At 40.9% G+C, this 22,243-nt stretch overlaps 2 protein-coding genes across 4 annotated transcripts in view; one reads left to right on the forward strand and one right to left on the reverse strand.

Annotated features, from left to right (window-relative positions):
• polm (polymerase (DNA directed), mu) overlaps positions 1–22,133 on the reverse strand; it is a 34,951-nt gene extending 12,818 nt beyond the window's left edge. For 2 of the 3 annotated variants that reach the window (XM_080217149.1, XM_080217146.1), the window contains exons 1-4: positions 6,709–6,945; positions 6,006–6,202; positions 2,187–2,367; positions 332–427 (exon numbers count right to left, since the gene is read on the reverse strand). In XM_080217149.1, the coding sequence (XP_080073275.1) occupies positions 332–427; positions 2,187–2,367; positions 6,006–6,196 (468 nt within the window). In that variant the 5' untranslated portion in view covers positions 6,197–6,202; positions 6,709–6,945. Of the gene's footprint in view, positions 1–331; positions 428–2,186; positions 2,368–6,005; positions 6,203–6,708; positions 6,946–22,003 lie in introns of those variants that run through there. The other variant, XM_080217148.1, reaches the window with a different exon arrangement.
• gnsb (glucosamine (N-acetyl)-6-sulfatase (Sanfilippo disease IIID), b) overlaps positions 14,665–22,243 on the forward strand; it is a 62,994-nt gene continuing 55,415 nt past the window's right edge. Inside the window, exon 1 of the mRNA XM_080217150.1 lies at positions 14,665–14,938. Coding sequence (XP_080073276.1) covers positions 14,825–14,938 — 114 coding nt within the window. The 5' untranslated portion in view covers positions 14,665–14,824. The remainder of the gene's footprint in view (positions 14,939–22,243) is intronic.

Raw genomic sequence — 22,243 nt, forward strand, 5'->3', positions numbered from 1 at the left:
AATAATCACAATCATTCCTATCTTTCTTCACATATATTTTGAGTCTTGAACCAAGAATTCCTCCCTTTCCAAGTCACAGCTGAGACTAGACAGCATGTGTCGGCAGAGTTTAGAATCCTCACAGTTATGACCTAAACCTGTTTTCAACGACATGCATTTCCTAACTGCGTTATCAATTATGAATACGTGCAGCAACCGGAACCAATTATGCCTTTAACCTCGGTTCAAGGTGTAAGAAATTAATCATTGGGCATGAAAAAGGGTCTGAATGATCAATATAAATGTATTCTTGAAGCCTGGGGCCAGCAAAGGGGGAACTAATGATTCTTACCGTCAATAATCTGTTTTTGTTGTCCAGCGTGGTCCTTCTTTGACAGGCATAAGGTGCAATAGGAACCACATTGGTACGAGCAGCAGCTCTCTTTACCTATAATCAAACATAAGTGGGAGTGTTTTGACTAATTCCAGCCACACACAAGAAAGCCTTATTCTTCCAAAAGAGAATCAATGCAGCCGGAAAGTAATAATTCTACAGTAACAAAGTAGAATTTCTCTGTGACAGAGGAAACTTGAAGGTGACATGCCTCTGATGACAGACTGGAAAACTACATGCAAACTCAGTAATTCTCACCAAGAGGCATGTCCACAACATTTCAAAGCATAGTTGATGGCTGTCCAACCAGCTTTGTTCAAAATAGAACCAGTAAGGCAGACCGAGGGACACTTACAGATTCTTCCCGTATGACTGCAGTAAAGTGCAAGACAATACCTAATGAATAAGGTGGTTTTTGGTAGACGTGGGTTGAAGCGCGCCAGTTGTTTTAATTGACAAACCGTCAATTGACTTGGTTTGACTCCAGCAATATCACTGCTCACATTCAGCATCCCCTAGACTTGGGGAACAATTCTCCCTGCCCACTGTGCTGCTCTAGCAGTGTAATGGGCCTGGAGACATCAGCAGAGATTGTTTAGCAGGCTCCCTGCTGGGTGCCATGACCTCCATGCTTCTCCAGGGCCAGGATTTTAGCGTAATCAGCTCCATGCCCGAAATCGAATTGGAGGAGAATTTGGCCACACAGTTTTAGGTGTATTAAGAGTATAATAGAGGGCTGAAGACACAGTCTTGTGGGGCACTGATATTGAAGATGATCCTGGAGGTGTTGTTTCTATCCTTCCCAATTGTGGTTTAGGAAGTTCAGGATCCAGTCACTGAGGGAGTTGCCGAGGCTCAGGCCACGGAGTTTGGAGATGAGTTCTGTAGGAATAATGATGTTGAAGGCTGAGCTACAGTCAATAAATAGGAGTCGGACATTTGTTATCTAGGTGAATGCAGAACGAGAGAATGCAGTTTAAAAATAAGGAGTCTCCTTCTTAAAGATGGAAATGGAGGAAGAATTTCTTCAGTTCCAAATGTTAACAACCTATCTACCTCAGAGCAAAATAGGCCAAGTCATTGAATATGTTCCAAACTAACTGAGACAAGTTATTCATTGACAAGGGAGTCAAGGGTTATGGGGAACAGACAAGAAATTGGATTTAAGGCCACAAATGGATCAGCCATGCTGATTGATTCGGGAGCAGACTCAATGGTTCAAATGACCTGCTCCTATTTCATATGATCCTTAAATATTGCAATGGGTCTCACAAACCAAGACACATCTCTGTTCAACGTTATATATAAAAAAATGTAGAATTTCAGAAAACTCCATGTTGTGTACCACACTGACCAGCAAATATTTCTTAGTACTTTTTTGAATGCCTGTTTAACATGTCAAATGCTCTGACTTTTCTCGTTCCGAGGAACTGGATAAATCCAATTCTTGAACACATTTGACCCTCCCTTCAGTTGTGCAATTTTTCTCCAATTTCTTTCCTAAAAGGTGTGGATATGAATCCACAGGGAGTGTCAACAGATTATTTTACAAGAGAAAAGGGAAATTACATTCCAGACAATCCTGCCAGTCATTCACATTTCCCAAGGGTAGAAAGAAATCTTAGCACCCAATTACTGTTTAATTATTAGTCAGTGTGGACCAGGGATAAAAATCTCATGCCTTTATGTTTTGCACAGTATCATACAGTACCATATCCCAAATGGTGCAGAAATCGATGAAATGTCAGAAGAGTTCTTAGAGCAAAACTGCATTTATCAAGAACACTCTCCAACAAGATTTGTAATAAAATACCTGCAGCAGATGGCGATTTTCCAGTTCTAAGGGTTTGCCTGCTCCCATACTCTCAGTGAACCATGTGATATCTACCAAGGCTGCTGTGAATTCAGTTGTGCAAATTCCAGTTTGTTTCTCCAGCAGTTCCAACACCTCATGACCAGTGTTATTCTCAGACACAACATGTGTAACAGATTCACTGAAAAGAGAAACAGCAAACTTGGCAAAATTTAAAATTTGTTCCAAATGATGGAACTATTTTGCCATGTTCAATATTTAATCCAGAATGAGAGCAAGAACTAGATTTTAATAAGTGCATGTATTTCAAATCTTAGGTATTTTTTCTCCACAAAATAGTCAATCTGGGTATACTGAACTGTTCTTACTATTTTACTTTGCAGGAAAAATAAGCAGTTTGAATTTTTTTCATGAAAGACTCTGAAAACAAGTAATCTTACAAATCTGAGCATAAAGCAGACAAAGCTTCTCTACATGAAGTCAAAAGTTTCAAAATCATGGTGCTAATTATCCTAAATATGTTTGTAAAATCAGAATGGTTTCTCCACTTACATTTCAGCAGATTATATTGCAGATCATCAAGCATTGTTTCACATACAAGTTAAGATCTTCTGAAAAGTTAGAGCAGGTCAAGATAGGCAACACTGAGGATGATCAAGTTTAGACATCAGAGCTAAACAAAAAATAATCTGCATACTTTCAACATAGAAAAGGTAACTAAAGCAAAATAGGTTGCTAAAGAAGAAAATATCAAACTTGTTGCAAAACATTTGGCCACAAAAGTTAGGTTCTGAGCAGAATTTTAAAGGAGTTGCAGAGACAGGTGTTTGGGGAAAGAATTCCAGAGGTTAGTTCTCAGGAGGTGAAGGTACAGCAATTTATGTTGGGGAACAGGGAACTGGAGACCAGAATAATAAGAAAGAAAAATAAGGAGGGAGTGGGTTTGGGAAGATTACAGAGCCAGAAACATTCGGATCAGAATGTTAAATGAGGCATGAGTGGACATTGGGCCAATGCAGATCCATAGGGACAACCAAGGATAAACATATCCCCATCCAAACTAGTAGGAACTAGAACTCTGGCTGAATTTCACCTTCCTAGTCCAAGAATGTCATGACTAACTATAATCTCCACTTCAAACTGGAGACAACAGTTAGAAAATTCAAATTGTGCTGTCTTCATTTGCAGCTTGAATGTCACAGAAATCAGAATTTACCTCTTAGCTGATCATGCCAACTGTCAGCAGCATACCACCAGTGGAAATATACCAAGAACATTTGGGAACTAAGCAGAATATGCAGGCGTAATTAATCATCATTAGTTATTCATTTCACATGGTTTGAAATTTTCATTCACTAATTCTTGAATGAAAGCTTTTTTTTGTATCGGTATTAATCTTGATTCTGATAACTGTTCATGCAAGTTGAACAATACAAACACAAGACAAGTGGACTGATTAATTTGCTAAGAGTTGGAGGTGGAACGAACAAGTTTTCAGGCTGCCTCAACGTCTAAGCTATTTCATTCTATTCACTGCATCAAATGCTATGTAACGTGAACATCATCTAAATCCTGATTAGAAACTTTGCTCCAGAGTTCTGATGACAGCATGAACAGAAAATGTCACACAGCTTAAAATCCTCTGGAAGAAAAATAAAAATTATTCATTTTTCTTCCCTCCGAACATCACTGACATCTGTGATATCTCTGATAGCTTGCCCAAGTGGCTTTTAGCAAGTGTCAGCAAATTAGTCAACACCATTGCATACAACTTTATTCTTCACCTCAATGTGTTACCATACATTTTTCCAGCAAGATAATATTCCACAATTCCTACTGCCATTTTATCAACCAACTCAACACAAACCAAAGATTCACCAAATTAGTGTCTCCACCCCATATACCTTTGAGACATTGAATGATGCAAGACAGTTGACTTAACTTACATTGTACAAGTCAAAAGAATGCAAATTGTATCACATGTTGTAACTTACTCAGCACATATGCTACTGGTTTCACAATAGGTAAAAATGTTTTCTTCCACCCAAAACCTTCTCCAATTACGGAGGAAGTTCAATCAAGAATGTCAAAATCTTTCCAGTGCCTGAGTAGGAGACCTTTTCCTCCATTGTCATCAGGAGCCATGTACTGTGCATAAAATGATTTTAACAAAGATGTGAATATGCATATCCAGTTTTGCAAGATAAAAACTCAAAAGTCTTTTGTCCTGAGGTAACATTACTGCTGCTGAAATCTATGCTATATAGACTCTCACTCCATTTTCCTCGACCTTCATTCGCTCTAAGCGTTCAATTTCCAAATTTTGAACTGAATTCAAAACCTCTCCCTAGCTTTCCCCCCGCCTCTCACCTCAGAAATTTCTTCAGTCATGCCCTGCTCAGATCTCGAGGTTGACTCGATTATTGATATTGTACTCACCTTCCAACACAAGTCAGGATGATCATTCTGTAAATCATTTTGAATTGTTTCTCTCCTCCCAACTTAAAATTCCTGAAAACATGTTTCCATTTTAGATGGTCCCCCTCGTCTGTGGAATCTTAGAATCAAAATGGTAAAATAGTGCCCAAAGTGCTGGACAGACTTAAAACTGGGAGTGTTTCAGGTCTGACTTTTAGACCTGTTCTGCCTGCAGAAATATCACTAATTCCGAAACGCATTGCGGAAGGTTGTGGGCAGAGCTTAACGCGCCCAAAAGCCTGCAGCTTCAATCAGCGCCTCCAACTGTGTTTGCGCAGAAAAAGAATAGAATTCTGCTCCCCTACCACATCCCACCCAGGCCAGTTAAAACATCCCCTGGTCCCCACTGACATTGCCCCACAGCACAACATTACTCACCCCATATCCCCCACCCAGAATGATTGCGGGCCCCTCCATCTTCCCCAAACCGATCTCAGGCAGAGTAGCAGCAGATCCCCCACCTTCAGCCTCACTGATCTCAGGCAGAATGGCAACTGACCCCTCCCCTCCTTCCCCATTACTGATCTCAAGCAGAATAGCAGCAGACCCCTCCCTTCCCTGTCACTTATCTCAGGCAGAGTGACAACAGACCCCAGACCCCACTTCCCCCCACCCATCTCAAGCAGGGAGCTGTTGGATGTTAGACAGCTACTTCCTAACTAACTGGAGCGCTCAAATCGGACATTTGTGGAGCATGTTTGTTTCACCCCAATTCTGGATGGGCAGATGTGGTGGTAAAGGAGGAAATGGTGGTAAGGTTGAGAGTGCAGCTGAGTCTATTTGAATGCATGCAAATTGCATGCCATTGCACCCGTTTTGGGTGCAGTTCCAATCACAGCCATTTTCGGTCCTTGCTAAAAGGGAGAAGCAACACTGAGGCGAGTGTGGATCATGCTCCTTACCTCACAGCAGACTTTATCAAGTTTTTTCACCCAATGGTAAAATCAGGCCCTTAGTGTGGTTATTTGTACAGGTAATCTATCTCCCCTGGGACAGACTAGTCTATTCTCTGGCACTTGCACACTTGTTTATTAGTATGACCAGTGTCATCATGTTGCTCCTGAGCAGAGTACATTCCACTTCAAAAGAATCTAACATATGACTGAGTGATTTCAATGGTACATTATCACTTATGTCATACATTGGCATACCCATTGTTAACCTATACACAATAGCACTTGACTTCCTACAGACCAAGAATTCTTGCTTCTTCTCCACACCCTGTGAAACTTTTGATGACAACTGTCTGAGTCTAACTTGTGTTGAATTTACTGTGAGCGTGGTTTAAAAGGGGTTAATGGAGTCAAACTCTGGAGGCGCACACAGCTCCAACTTTCTCACCTCATCTGCTCTTCGACTCGAAATCCCTTTTTCCGAGCAAGCTCTGTGAGAAAGCTCCTCCTGCTTGACCCCATCTTCCTTTCCACCAAAAATATACCAACTTCACTGAACTTCACCACACCAACTGGGGCGTCTCCATCCAAAGAAAGGGCCGGGTCTTTCCGTTTCTTCTTCCGAGGCACCAAGGCCATAGTAAGCTGAGGGGAGGAAGGAGATAGAAAGGAGAAAAGGAAACGAGAGAGACAGAGCTGTCAATAGCATAAGTGAAATTCAACAGAAGCCCCACGAAACCAAAGTTACTGCTTTCTGAGAGTGCAATTAAAAGGGTGACATTTTATTGACTACTGTGGCAGGCAAAAGCCGTATCGAAGGGTAATGTAACCAGGCCCGGTGGGGAAATGTCTCTGAGCGCGCCTCGTTCCAATACGAAGGCGGCTTGAAACACACTGCCTGTCTGCACAAACCCGAGCTAGCAAGGGAAAATGCAGCAGCTGCGCTTTATCAGCAGCAGCCTGTTCTTCAGCCTGGCTGATCCACAGCCTTTACTGAGCACGGTTCAAACACGCAACAAATAAACAAACCCACACAATACGACCTCTGCAAACGTCAGCCAATTCCAATACCAGAGGCACTGGAGAAGGATGCAATTAACTACTAATTCCAATATCATAATCATGGTGGAAAAAAAGGCTGATACTTTTACCTGTAAATCAACAAAATCTAAATCAGCGCAAGCACAGCAGGAAACATATCTGTATCCAGCCTTTGGTTGGATTTTGCATGATTACAAACACGGTTCAACAAAGTAACATTCAATGTTAGCGTGGATTGAATTGGATGCTTTTCAGGACAAACCGGAAATGGACTCAGACCTCATTAAGTAAAGGGAAGCCTTCAAATGTGTGTCTTTTTTGCCGAATTACTTACAATACTTTTTTCAAGTTCAGTCAGGATGTTTCTTCAAAAGATTTACTTTGAGGTCAGATACTCTGAAAGTTAACTGTTGTCGTCATTTCCATTATTTTGTTCCAGGACATTTTTAATCAATATTAAACACAAAATATTTCTCATATCATTTGAGTATTTCTCCCTACCCTTCTCCAACCTGTGTTATGGTTGAGGTTAGAAACTCCAAAGTGTTTTACAGAGCGTGCTTGGATCATAAGTTTTGCATCTTGAATTTGTCTAGGATAAGCATGATAGGTTTCACTTCAGGTATGATTCAAATGATACACTAGGCAGTTTCTAATCGGAGAAAGTTTATTTAAGAACATGGTTAACATATGTGGAAAGAAAATTAGCCATACCTTTTATCATTTACTAACAAAACAACTATGATAATGTGTAATCCTTTACAGATATTTCCAAGATGTTCCAGTCAAACCAATCCCATAAACAGCCCTTTCCAAAGGTTTAATACAGCAAAGACTGATGCTCATGTAATACTGGAATGGAGTCCTTTGGTTGGAAATTTGAAAAATCGCAGTCTTTAAAGTTCCAATAGTCCTCTTACACACCCAGAACAGTTTGAAGTCAGAACAAATTCTCAGAACGCCAGGGAGACACTCTGGTCAAGCCACCATCTGCAGATTTTCTACTTCAGGATGATAAGAAACCCTGCTTCCAGCTAATAGCAGAACTTGCAAAACCAGGGAGAGAGAGACACACTTATTTTGGGCTTGATGCCACTTCTAAAACTAAACTCTAACTGCAGCCAAACAGAAAAATGAAACCTTAAACAAATTGGGAGAAAAGACTGTCCAAAACCACACAAAACAACCCAGAGTTCAAATAAACAGACCCATTTAAGCTATTGAAAAAGTAGCAGTAAAAGTACCCTCGTAGACAACGCAGTAGCAATGAAAACAAACTGAAAAAGGTCTGCAACTGCAGAAACAGATTTAAAGAAAAAAGAACTTTCTTCAAAGGTATACTAACATCACACCTGGTCTTCTCAAGTCTTAGAATGGCTATTTGGAGGGATAAGTAAGCAGCTCTGAGCTTGAAGGGTCGTCCCAAGGGGCAGCATCAGACAACAGTTGGCTTTCCCACTTAAATTGCTACTGCATCATAGCAATGTGAAACAACTAGCTTTGTGAATACTTTAGACCAGTTGAACAAGCTCCCTTTCTTCAATGTGCCAGTTGAGAAATCTGCTAATAGGCTCGTGGTTAGCTGGTAGGAGAGAACCTATCTTCAGTGGTCAACATAGGTGTTGGGATTCCTCCACACAAGTGGGGTTCTCGACAAACAGTATACTGCCATCAAGCAAAAAAAATTACTTACCACACCAATGCATAGTACCGTATATGAATTTGAATGCTGGTGTGATGCCAGGTATATAGGCTGTATATCTCAACTGCTAGTAGATTGTGTCAAACAGCCTGCCCTTCAGCTGTTCACAACAGGCAGGGTACTGACTGTACTCAACCAGATCATACTTAGGGAATTCAGAACACAGTGTCCAACATTAAATGTGATTCCACAAATGGAATTCGCACTTACCAAATTCTGAATATGCGAAGAATCAATGCAATACTTAACAATCAATTTAAAATGATCAGGCAGGCTCAGGGTGTGGCTCACTTCAGCTCGTTAAAAGCTACATATCATCAGCAGGGTCTGGCCTCTTTAACAGAGACAAAATGATTTTATTTCCAAACACAGCAAAGCTGACATTTCCATTAGAATCCCAGTCAGCTGAGGGTGAGCCTGTCAAACAGGTACTCTCCCATGCCATTCTCAGGGTCTCCCAGTCTCTTTAGGTGTCTTTTAGGTCAAACCAAATAGACAAATTAAATTAGGACAAAGTAAAAGGGGCAGCTCCCCAAAAGGAAGGGGGACAGCCCGAACCAAAAACAAAAGTGCAAAAGCAACTTAAGACACATCAAATTAAAATGTGATTGTCGGGGTCTATAACGCACCCCAGCCCCTACGGTGCCCAGCGGGTACGGAAGGTGTCAACTGCGCCCACGGACACCACATGCTCCCTCTTCAGGGACACCTGGCCGCAAATGTAGCCACAGTAGAGGGGCAGACAGTCGGGATGGATGACCCCGTCGACCGCTCGCTGCCTGGACCCGTTGATGGTGCGTCTCACCAGGCCTCAGCAGGGCCCGGACTGTGCAAACAGAAACGAAATGTTCGTGTATTGTGTCTTTTTCAATTAAATAAAACAAAAGCATAGGTTCCAACTTGTTCCTAGGGTCTCCCTGGCAATGCTTCTACCAATCAGAGTCCATTTGCCAACCAAACAGCACTCTTTTCTCATGCATTATAAATTACTCCCAGTGAAATATGGTGTTCTTGTATTTATCCTAATGAGTGCAAATTGAAAAGCTTCCACGGCATGCTTTATTTTTCCAGTAATACTCAAGTGCTGTACTACTAAATGACAAATGAGAGGATGATAGGTTAAACAATTCAGAATGAAATACAATTGCGGTTATATTTTCCTTTGTCCAATTTTTTTTTTCTAAAGGCATTGATTCTTGCTGGTATTACAATTCCAGCTGATGTTATAATCCCAGCTGATATAACTGAACAGGAAGATCCCAGAATGGGAGCCTGGCTCAAAGGACCATAATTTTTTTTTGAAAACACCATGGAACATAGTCACAGAACAGCTAATTAGTTTTAATATAAAAAATATTTATTAACTGCCCCCACCCCAGCTTTACAAACATACACAAATTTTAAATGTAACACAGGTCACAAAGTATACTTAGGCTGTAGTGTCTCCATAGCATACAGTCCCTTTAAACATAAAGGCTGGCTGTACTAAGACACACTCTGTTCTGAACCTGAGTGACTTTCTGTGGCTTTCTTCTCAAAATCCCCCGTTGATTATCAAATTAGAGTTTGTAAACTCCACTCTAAAAAAAAGCTTTAAAATTTTCTTTCACAACAATCCTTTCCACTAGAATTTGTGTAACAAATCCATTCAGGTTTTCCAAATGTACTGTCAAACAAAGCTTCTACTCTGTTTTTAAGAAGGAACCCAGCATCCAGATTTTACACCTCCCACTTCAAGATTTCTTTATACTGACTGTTGTATAACTGTTCTGAATTGCTTTACCTACTGTTTCCCAGACTGTATTAAGATGGCACCAAACTTTTGATTTCCCTCTCAGGTCCACTTTAAATCTAATTACTGTAGCTGTCTCTTTAACTCTGAGAACCTGTCTGCTGTCCCCTTGAATTCTTCTGAACAGGACCTTGCCCAGCTTCTTGGTCTCTGTTCTCTTAACTTAATTCTTCCTGAGACATTGTTTCAGTCCCAATTCCCTGGCTGTCTGGATTTTATCTGGTTCTTTGGAAAGTCTGCCTCTTTGTAGCCCCCTTGTCTTATCCAGCTTCTTCTGGCAGGGTTAAGAGATGTTCACTCCCTGGCACTTTATCTGCAATTGCAAATGAATTCAGCTAAAATTAAACTCAAAAGCCTTCCTCACTTAAAAGGGCCTCTCATTACAAAGCAATGGCGTCATTCCGCTACTTTTATTTGCTTTTCACCCCTTAACCTCTCTGAGGACAACAGCAGCACAGTTTGAATTGAAACTAACACCCCCACACATAGAAATACCTTTGCCGAACATGAATCTAACTATTGGTTTATCCTTCCTTACATAGAAACACTAAATTAAAACCATTTAAATATCCAGGCTTGGGCTGACAAGTGGCAAGTAACATTTGTGCCACACAAATGCCATGCAATGACGATCGTCAATCAGAGACAATCTAACCACCACCCCATGACATTCAATGGCATTACCATCACTGAATCCTCCACTGATATTCTTGAGGTTATCATTGACTAGAAACTCAACATAAACACAGTGGCTATAAAAGGAGATCAGAGACTAGGAATACTGCAGCAAATAACTCACCTCCTGACTCCACAAAGCCTGTACACCAACTGCAAGTCAGGAGTGTGATGGAATTTTCCCCATTTGCCTGGATGGGTGCAGCTCCAACAACACAAGAAGTTTGACACCATCAAGTCAAAGCAGCCGACTTGATTGGCACCACATTCAGAAACATTCACTCCTTCCACTCCCAATGAACACTGACACACAGTGTGTACCATCTACAAAGTGCACAGCAGCAATTGACCAAAATTAGACAGCATCTTCCAAACCCACGACCATTTGTATCTAGAAGGACAAAAGCAGTAGATACATGGGAACACCACCAGCTGCAAGTTCTGCTCCATGCTACTCACTATCCTGGCTTGGAAATATATCAACATTCCTTTGCAATCACTGGGACAGAATCCTGGGAATTCACTCCTTAATAACATTGTGGGTCAACCCACAGCATGTGGACTGCAGCTTGAAGAAGGCAGCTCACCACCACCTTCTCAAGGTGACCATAAACACCATAAAGGTGACCAGAAAGCGTGTTTGGTGATGGGAAATTGGCATTCAGCTAAATTATTACACTGGCGCCCAGGAAAGAAAATGTTTTAGCACCTCTCTCCATGGATAACCTCCATAAGTCAAGAACCTTCTGTGGTGAGAAAAGTCATTTGTGCCTCATTTTGAGAAACTTGAACCCGATGACACCAGCAGGGAAAACTAAGTCCAGTTACTTCTTCTGTGCTAATAACGCCAATGGAGATTTTTAAAATATCCACCATGCAATGCCCCAATTTTCAGCGTGTTTAAAAAGTCTGACTTGTCCAGATACCCCGACTCAAAACTTTTAGCGAACTCTTAGACTGAATAAAAAACCAATATGACTCAAAGCCCTCTGTCATCTTCCTTGCTTCAACATGACTGGGAGAATTCCTGGGGAACCTGTCAGAGTGCTTGGCTAGGTTGTGGAAAATGGCCAAAAAGTACAAATTTCAACCACCTCTTAATGAAATGTTCTGAGACAGATTGGTATGTGGCATATATGACCTGGCCAACCAAAAGAAGCTGTTGACAGAACCAGATTTAGATTTATAGAAAGCCATTCAAATAGCCTTATCCCTTAAGAATGCAGAAAAGAGTCTCATGAACCAAAGGGAGAGTCAGACATCAATGTCTTCCAACGAGAGGAAGGAAATTTGTGTAATCAGTCCTCAATGAAAAGTGCTTATGTAAACCAGGTGTAAAAGGGCCTTTGTCGATATAGTAACCTTAATGTCACCACCAGGCAGTCAAGAAAAGGCAGTAGTGACACAAAGAGTATTAAAGAACATACTCCAGAAAAGTACAATTGCCAAATGATGGATTATTGCGAGCAGGAATAAGTTTCAGGAAGAAGCAAAACATGTGTTGCCTGGGAAAAAGACTTGATCATACCATGCAGTTATCCCCTCTTCCAAAGACAGTGACATTGCAACTGAATTGCATTATCACAACAAAAGACGACTCATTAATGGTACTTTTACTAGTGAATGGCCAACCCTTAAAGTTGGAGGTGGACATGTGAGCTGCAGTCTCCATTATCAGAGAGAACAGGTGGAAAAGCATCTCCAATCTGGCATCCTACTCTTGAGGTTGGAAGATATGAAGCCCAGGCTAGCCACCTACATGAGGGAACCTTTACAGATAAAGGGCACCACAATGTCCCCAGTAACTTACAACAGCAATCAGCTTGTCGCCCACACAGTGTATGGGGGCCCGGAACAAGCCTTTTGGGGAGAATAGAAAGCCTCCACTGTTATCTTCTTGCTTCTGTTACAGCCTGGGATAAATTTCATCCTGATAGTGCATTGACAGACAATCAGAAAAGGGGAGAGTACCTGCAACAAGTATGAATTTGGATGAGATTATAAAGGTGGGGAAGGGAACTGAAAAAATAGTTGAGAAACTTTGTCATTTCCTGAACCACACTGCATTTGGGTGGGGGGGGGGGGGCATGCCAGCACAAGAATTGGGACAGGTGAGGATGAAGACTGTGTACTTTGAGTTGTAATATGGAGATGTGATGTGGCATGCTCAGTTCAACAGTACAGGACGTAAAAGGCTCAGCTTTGTGGCAAATGACAGCATGGACTGAGGTGTTTGCAGTCGTGTGGTGAAGTTGGCTGGAATGGGGAAGGGCATGTGGGATGAAAGAAAGCATTCAACAAAAGAATTGAAAAACAAGCTGAATTTGAGTTTCCAAACCTTCTACTTCCAAGATGTAGCCAGAGAGATTTATAAAATCAAAACCTGTGTGGAACTCCAAACAACAGAAAATAATGGTAACAGAGTTCAAATCCAGATACTGTTATTGTCGCAATCCTGATGTTCACAGGTCATGTGTGCTTTGACCACTTCTTGCAAAAGTAAAGTGAATATTTTAGATTTCTTTGACAACATTGTTTAAATTTTATTGATTAGTGTCACAAGTAGGCTTACATTAACATTACAATGAAGTTACTATGAAAATCCCTGAGTCACCACATTCCTGTGCCTGTTTGGGTACACTGAGGGAGAATTTAGCATGGCCAATGTACCTAACTAGCATATCATTCAGGCTGTGGGAGGAAACTGGAGCAAACAATGGAAACCCAAGCAGATATGGGAACGACGTGCAGACTCCGCACAGGCAATAACCCAAGCCAATAATCGAACCTGAGTCTTTGGCACTGTCAGGCAGCACTGCTAACCATGGTGGCACAGCGGCACAATGGTTAGCACTGACAACAACAACTCACACTTATATAGTGTTCTTAATGGAGTAAAACATCCCAACTTTGCAGGAACATAATCAGGCAGAAACTGACATTGAGCCAAAGGAAACATTAGGACAATGGAGCAAAAGTCCACACTAAGAAGCAGGTTTTAAACAGGATATTAAAGAAGGAAGAGTAGGGATGTGGAGAGATTTCGGCAGGAGATTCGAAACTTACAACATTGATGTGGAGACTGGGGTGGACACAGTAAGAAGTCTCACAACATCAGGTTAAAGTCCAACTGGTTTATTTGATGTCACAAGCTTTCAGAGCACTGCTCCGAAACACCTACCTGATGAAGGAGTAGTGCTCCGAAAGCTCGTGATAGCAAATAAATCGGTTGGACTTCAACCTGGTGTTGTGAGACTTCTAACTGTGCTTAAGACATTGATAGCTGAAGGAATGACCACCAATGTTGGGGCTGGGGGGGGGGGGTGGGGGAGCTCCGGGATGAACAAGAGAACAGAAATGGAAGCACACAGATTTTGTAAATTTTAGATCTGAAAGGGGTTTCTCACATCGGAAGAGCATAAACTGTGGAATTATTTGAATAAATGTAAAGGTGGCAAATGCGTGTTAAAATATACACAGAGTATGTTCACCTACATTGTGTCGAAGAAATTTTTCCCAACATTAAAACTTGTGGCTAAAATGTTATCACCTTGGTCACCTCCATGTCTGGAAATGATTTCTATTGGGTGACACCAGATCTTCAATGCCCATCATAAGCAATTTCAATCTAACTTCTCAGCCTGAAGCTTGAATCCATCATACAAAGTTCATTCCTGCCCTTGTTAACTTAAAGCCTTTTAAAAGACTTGCATTAAAAATGGCTACCAGCCTGAATATGTGTGTTTCACAATTCTGAAATTGCACATTAAACTCCGGGTTAACTTTTTTGCGTTAACCGCGCCCTCATATGTTAATAGAAAACTCAATCAGCAAGTGAGCAAGTACATTGGAAAATGTGATTGGTCGGGTGGCCTGTCGATCACATTCACCTCCTGTCCTTTTATTAAAACACTGCACCCTCTCAGCTAAGCAGAAAGTTCAGAACCAGGAAACTGCAGTTGCTGAACATTAGTGTGCGATGTTGTTTGAGCTGTTAACCCATTAGATTCCCCCGAATACCCCCATATCCAGCCCTCCGAGCTGCCCCTCTGCGATCATGAAATTGGCAGCATTTTTGCTCCTGATCGTAGCCTTTCGTTTCGGGCACTGCGTCAACCGGAATATCGTGTTGATACTCACAGACGATCAGGACATCGAGCTGAAAGGAATGGTAAGTCTCAAATGAACTGGTGGATTGAACTTGTCTTAAAGTACGATTGAAATCTAAGAATTATTTCAGTCCAAATGTCCAGATATGTAGCGTACTTTCAGTCTTCAACCTTCTCAGTCGTCAAACTGGGTGACTTGTGGTGAACCTGACAAGATTAATTTTAAACTGTATGTGTCACTTTTTTGGCTTGGGGCTTCGAAATCAGATGATACATAAAAGTTCAGAAATTCTTAACATTTGGGATGAAGGTTAACATGCCTTCTCTGGGTCTCAAATAGGTCACTTTTTCTGAGTGGCAGTCAGTGAGGAGTGGGGTTCTGCAGGGATCTGTGTTAAGACCCCAACTGTTTACATTATATGTTAATGATTTGGAAGCAGGAACTGAATGTAATATCTCCAAATTTACAGGTGATACAAAGTTGGGCGAGAGGGTGAGTTGTTAGGAGGATGCAGAGTTGCCTCACTGTGATTTGTACAGGCTGTGTGTCTAGGCATATGCATGTCAGATACAGAATAATGTTGATAAATGTGAGGTCACCCACTTTGGTAGCAATAATAGGAAAACAGATTATTACTTGTATGGGTGTAAATTGAGAGAGGTGGATACTCAGCGAGAATTTGAATATAGGGATATTCTGCTGAAATTGTACAGGGTGTTGGTGAGGCCATTGTATGGTTGGAGTATTGTATGTAGTTTTGGTATGCTTATCTGAGGAAGGATGTTCTTGCTATGGAGGGAGGACAGTGAAAGTTTACCAGGCTGATTCCTGGGATAGCAGGTCAGCCATATGAGGCGAGACTAAATGAGTGAGGATTATATTCACTGGAGTTTCGAAGAGGGGATCTCTTAGAAACTTATAAAATTCTAACAGGCTTAGACTGGGTAGATTCAGAAAGAATGTTCCCAATGGTGGGGGAGTCCAGAACTCGGGGTCGTGGTTTGAGGGTAGGGGTGAACCTTTTAGAACTGAGGGGAGGAGAAATTTCTTCACCCAGAGGGTAGTGAATGTCTGGAATTTACTGCTATAGAATGTAGTTGAGGCCAAAACATTGTCTGATTTCAAGAAGAAATTAGGTATAGTTCTTGGGGCTAAAGGGATCAAGGGAAATGGGAAGAAGGAGGGATCAGGATATTGAGCTTGATGATCAGCCATGATCAAAATGAATGGCGGAGCAGGCTCAAAGGGCTGAATGGCCGATTCCTGCTTCGAGTTTCGATGTTTCTTTTGCACATATGTTTTCCCAAAAGCATTTGCTTTTATTAAGTTTGCTAACATTTGCAATGGTTTTCATTCGCTTATTTCAAACTGGTGTCAGTTAACTAATGGATAGATAACTTTCTCTAGGTTAATTGGGATGCTGAGTGAATCATGCACAAATAAATAAAACATTAAACAAACATGATACATCATCAAAAGCTGCAGATAGTTTTTTTCTGAATGAAACTCTTGTATGTAACATTAGATTTTAGCCAAGTTCACTCCAAATACCACGATTCATTATACTGAGCTGAGACTTTTGGGTGATTACTGACAGTCTTGTCAGAATCATTGTGTCTTTAAAAGATAGTGTCAGTGTTGTTCACACAGCTCTTATGTGGTTTGAAGCTGCCAATGCCTTTATTCATCTTTTGCTTTGTATGTCTAATGGAAAATAAAATTTGTGCATCTAATATCTGGATACTTACAATTAAATTTTATTTCTTACCTGAAAGTTAATGAGTGTGTTGTGGTGGCCCAATATGTAATTGAAATGATTTTTACCAAGCTCTGAAATGATTGTTATGCTCTGGTTTGTAAAACGCAGCTTAATAAGAAATGGAAAGGAGTTGTGTGTTCTTTCATACTCTGGCTGAAGGCGCTGGAAAGAGAGTGAATGTCTTCCAGAGATACATGTGTGCTGCGAGGGACAAGTTTGAGTTTTGGGACACAGAGGTAGACCTTGGAATGATATCGCCAACATTTCCTGCTCAGCCCAGTGATCTGTTAGCACATATCCATAATATTAAATATTAAAACTACGTAAATATTGTCAGTTGAAGTATCTTTCAGCTATTTTAGCTGAGCAATAAATGTTATATTATAAATGCAAAGATTAGTGTGGCTAAATAATGTACTTTCCACATAATAATGGAGTGACTGGCCTTGTGACATGTGTGTTGAAGACCAGTCACTATATGAGTCAGTGCTACTTGCAAGTTTGTGCACTTCCGATTTTGCAGCTTCATAAGATTTATATTTTTTATGTTTCTGAGGAGAGGCGTTGCTGCCAGAGTGTGTTCACTATTGACCTCGCACCTCTAGATTGCTCATGAAAGTCATGCTTGACTTAGTTGATTGTAGTCTCCCTTCAATCAGAAGGTTAGAGGTTGAAGGTCTACTTGAACACATCTCGGCTGACATTCCAGTGCAGTGAATGTAATGTGGCTTTGTTGGAAGTTCTGTCTCATGGCTGAAAGATTATTTATAACAAGGCATGCTGCAGATTGAAGTGATGTAAAAGATCATTTGGTATTTTTCAAGGAGATCTCCCAATATCCAGGTGAACTTATGAAATGACACCTCCAAAAATTGATCAGATGGTAATTTCTTATTTCCTGTTTGAGACTTCACAGTGTACAAATTTGCTTGTGGTGCTTAGCCCACTAAAGAACATGGTGAAGAATTACATAAGCATAAAAAAGTTAAAGTTTATTTATTAATGTCACAAGTAGGCTTACATTAACATTGCAGTGAAGTTCCTGTGAGAATTCCCTAGCTGCCACACACCTGTTTGGGTACACTGAGGGAGACTTTAGCATGGCTGATGCACCTAAACCGGAGCAACCGGAGGAAACCCATGCAGACAAGGAGAGAATATGCAGACTCCACACAGAGAGTGACCCAAGCTGAGAATCGAAGCCAGGTGTTTGATGCGTGATGCAGCAGTGCTAACCACTATGTCACCATGCCGCCCCCTCACCTTTAATCCAAAACATTATTTAGGATTTGGCAGTCTCAATGGAAAGCTATTTTAATATACCATATTGGAACCAAATGGCCAATGTTCCTCCGAACAAGTTACAGAATGGTCGGTCTAACAAATGAGATAAATTATTACAGTGGTGCAACGGTAGGCAGAGATTGGAACTGAGGCACATTGATGGGATAAAGTAAAATAAATTTTACTTCCCACATAGCTACTCACGTAAGAACGCTTGAAGCTGGAATGGAGTGTTCCATTCTCAGTGTGAATGCTCCTGCCTCTTGGAGCAGAATCATTTCACAAAATAAAATCTTTCACCCACTTTCACTATGATTTGCGTGACCTTCCATTCCTGCAGAACTTCTGCTTTGCATTTATTGTGAGGAGCTGAAGTTCAGTTTATGGAAGTTGTGCCTATTTGCAGGGCCTTGTCATTTTATAGTGTTGTGGAGCCCTTGACAGTACAAATCAAATCCTGGAGCAACACTTGAACTCTTAGTCAATGATGAGAGTGACAACAATTGAGCCAAACTGATCACCAAATGTAAGCCAGTTATGAAATGAGACTGTTAAAATGTTTTAATAAGATGATTTGCAAGCTGTGCTTGAGTACTGGATGCAGCCTTTGTTTGCAAATGAAAAATCCTTCACTGATAGAGCTCATCTTATCCTATGATTCAGTTACTTTGTAATCTATTGTCTCTGCTTTTGCCTCATTCCAATGCAATCCACATTCACTCTTCAATGCATTCCTTAGTTTTAGTGCTTCGATTGTTTGTGCTGTGGCTCGGCAAGTTTAATTGAAGTTATTTTGGCAGTTTGGGAAGAGGAGTCATGTAAAACAATCAATACGCATATAATGAAGAATTTTGCAAACTGAGCAACCTCTATCTGACAATAAGGGAATTATGTGAGTGAGTTACAGGAAGCATAATTTATAAAATCAACCTCTAAATTATATGTTCATATGTAGTCTGTCTTCTCTGGTGATAGGTCAATGGGTGGAAAATGCTTCATGCATCTATACATGGTTGAGGTCTTTTCCTAGTTTAACTGAATAAACAGTCTACTGTAAATAAATGGCATGACTTATGGGGTTGTCACTATTTGCCATGACTAAATGATTTTTCATTTGCAAACAAAGGCCACATCCAGTACTCAACCACAGCTTGCAAATCATCTTTTTAAAACATGTTAACAGTCTCATTTCATAATTGGCTTACAAATGGTGATCAGTTTGGCTCAATTGTTGTCACTCTCATCATTGACTAAGAGTTCAAGTGTTGCTCCAGGATTTGAGCACACATACTGTCAAGGGCTCCACGACACTATAAAATGAGAAGGCCCTGTGAATAGGCATAACTCCCACAAACTGAACTTCAGCTCCTCACAATAAATGCAAAGCAGAAGTTCTGCAGGAATGAAAGGTCACGCAAATCACAGTGAAAGTGGGTGAAAGATTTTATTTTGTGAAATGATTCTGCTCCAAGAGGCAGGAACATTCATACTGAGAATGGAACACTCCATTCCAGCTTCGAGCGTTCTTATGTGAGAAGCTATGTGGGAAATAAAATTTATTTTACTTTGGGAACTTCTTCACTCAAAGGGTGGTGAATCTCTGGAATTCTCTGCCCGTTGAAGTGGTGGAGGCTGCCTCGCTAAATATTTTTAAGAAGCGGGTTGATGGGTTTTTGATAAGAGAAGGGATTAAGGGTTATGGGGAGAGGGCGGGAAAGTGGAACTGAGCCACGACAGATCAGCCATGATCTTATTGAATGGCGGGGCAGGCTCGAAGGGCTAGATGGCCTACTCCTGCTCCTATTTCTTATGTTCTTATGTTCTTATCCCATCAGTGTGCCTCAGTACCAATCTCTGCCTACCGTTGCACCACTGTAACAATTTATCTCATTTGTTACACCGACCGTTCTGTAACTTGTTAGGAGGAACACTGGCCATTTGGTTCCAATATGGTATATTAAAATAGCTTTCCATTGAGACTTACTAAGAAGTAAATTGGATAGAGTAAATTCCATCAATCATAAAGATTAAAGATAAAGTGGTGATTTAACCAGACAATCACCACACGTCAGTGAGGGGTAAGGTTGAGAAGGTTGAGTGTTGTACCCACACTGTTAGCATCGCTCTGCATCACAAACCAGCCATCCAGCCAACTGCGCTACTGACCCTCAGCAACTATGTATATATAATTAAACCTTGACATGTAGAAGTTGCTGTCAGAGTTTCCCTGCTTCTCCAGACACTGGGCAATGCTGTTTTCTTGCAAGAAGACGACATTAAAACAAGGAACAGCAAGAAATTGCATGACCTAGTACCTCAAGTTTCATTAGCTGTGAGTTTCTTCTGGTTTACATCATGGTTGGAAATTTAAAAACTTTTGTTTTGTTTCTTTTGACTCCGAATCCCATGGTTCTTTTCCTCATTTTGCTTTTTGTACATGATTCTGCATTAATGAAACTTTAAATGGCACTTTCAGATTTTAGTCTTTGCATGCCTTCAGTCATTGGTGAGGGAGATTTACAGGTTCCAGATCACCAGAGAGTCATTGAGGTTTACAGCATGGAAACAAGCGCTTCGGACCAACTTGTCCACGCCGTCCTTTTTTAAAACCCCTCAGTTAATCGCAATTGCGTGCATTTGGCCCACATCCCTCTATACCCATCGTAGCCATTGTAACTATCTAAATGCTTTTTAAAAGATAAAATTGTACCCGCCTCTACTACTACCTCCGGCAGCTTGTTCCAGACATTCACCATCCTCTGTGAAAATATTGCCCCTCTTTTGTATCTGTCCCCTCTCACCTTAAACCTATGCCCTCTAGTTTTAGACTCCCCTACCTTTGGGAAAAGATATTGACCATCTAGCTTGTCTATGCCCCTCATTATTTTATAGACCTCTATAAGACCACCCCTCAGCCTCCTATGCTCCAGAGAGAAAAGTCCCAGTCTATTCAGCTTCTCCTTATAACTCAATCCATCAAGTCCTGATAGCATTCTAGTAAATCTTTTCTGTACTCTTTCTAGTTCAATAATATCCTTTCTATAATAGGGTGATCAGAATTGCACACAGTATTCCAAGTGTGGCCTGACCAATGTCTTGTACAACTTCAACAAAACATCCCAACTCCTGTATTCAACATTCTGACCAATGAAACCAAGCATGCCAAATGCCTTCTTCATCACTCTGTCCACCTGTGACTCCACTTTCAAGGAGCTGTAAACATGTACCCCTTGATCTCTTTGTTCTGTAACTCTCCCCAGTGCCCCTACCATTAACTGAGTATGTCCTGCCCTGGTTTAATCTACCAAAATGCATCAGCTTGCATTTGTCTAAATTAAACTCCATCTACCATTCATCAGCCCAATGGCCCAATTGATCAAGATCCTGTTGCAATTGGAGATAACCTTCCTCACTCTACACCATGCCACCAATCTTGATGTCATCGGCAAACTTACTAACATGCTCCCTATATTCTCATACAAATCATTAATATAAATGACAAATAACAATGGGCCCAGCACTGATCCTTCAGGCACATCACTGGTCACAGGCCTCCAGTTTGAAAAACAACTCTCTACAACCACCCTCTGGCTTCTGTTAGGAAGCCAATTTTATATCCACTTAGATACCTCACCCTGGATCCTGTGAGATTTAACTTTATGCAATAACCTACCATGTGGTACCTTGTCAAAAGTACCAGTCAGGTTGGTTCCATGTTGAAAACATTTCCAATTACAACAACTTCCCAGAAATTTCAATCTCACAACATGCCCTACAGAAAGCCTATGAGAAGGCGTAAAGTGTAATGTTCACTGTAACCACAAAATCTGGGTCATTATTTCAATATTGCCTCCCTAACCCAAAATGTCGTCTTTTTATGCCTGCTGTGTATTTGATCAGAAAAAGTGAGCTGTACAAGCCTGTTCTGCCATTCAATTAGATCATGATTGATCTCGACTCTACAGATACAGCCCACTGCTGCTAATTATTGTACACCATAATTCATTTAATTAGTTTGTAGTTGTTACTTATTGGCTTAAGAAAAACTTCTTATTTTATTGCAGAACAATATTCTGTGATTACCTTAAATCTGTATCCTCTGATTACTGCTCTTTGTGCCAGTGGAACCAGTTTCCGATTTACTGTTCTCAATGTTGAACATCTCTATCAAATTTCTTGCGCTTCTCTGATCTAAAAACAGCCAGTTTCTTAAGGCTGCAAGAATAACTCAAGTTCTTGATTCTGCTCCATTATAGTAAGTCTTCCAACCTTCCTAGATTAGAATTAGATATTTCAGAATTAGATATAGTACTCCAGTTGAGG

This window comes from Carcharhinus amblyrhynchos, chromosome 34, assembly GCF_965287045.1.
Source record: "Carcharhinus amblyrhynchos chromosome 34, sCarAmb.v2.hapA, whole genome shotgun sequence".
In the NCBI taxonomy this organism is placed as follows: Eukaryota; Metazoa; Chordata; class Chondrichthyes; order Carcharhiniformes; family Carcharhinidae; genus Carcharhinus; species Carcharhinus amblyrhynchos.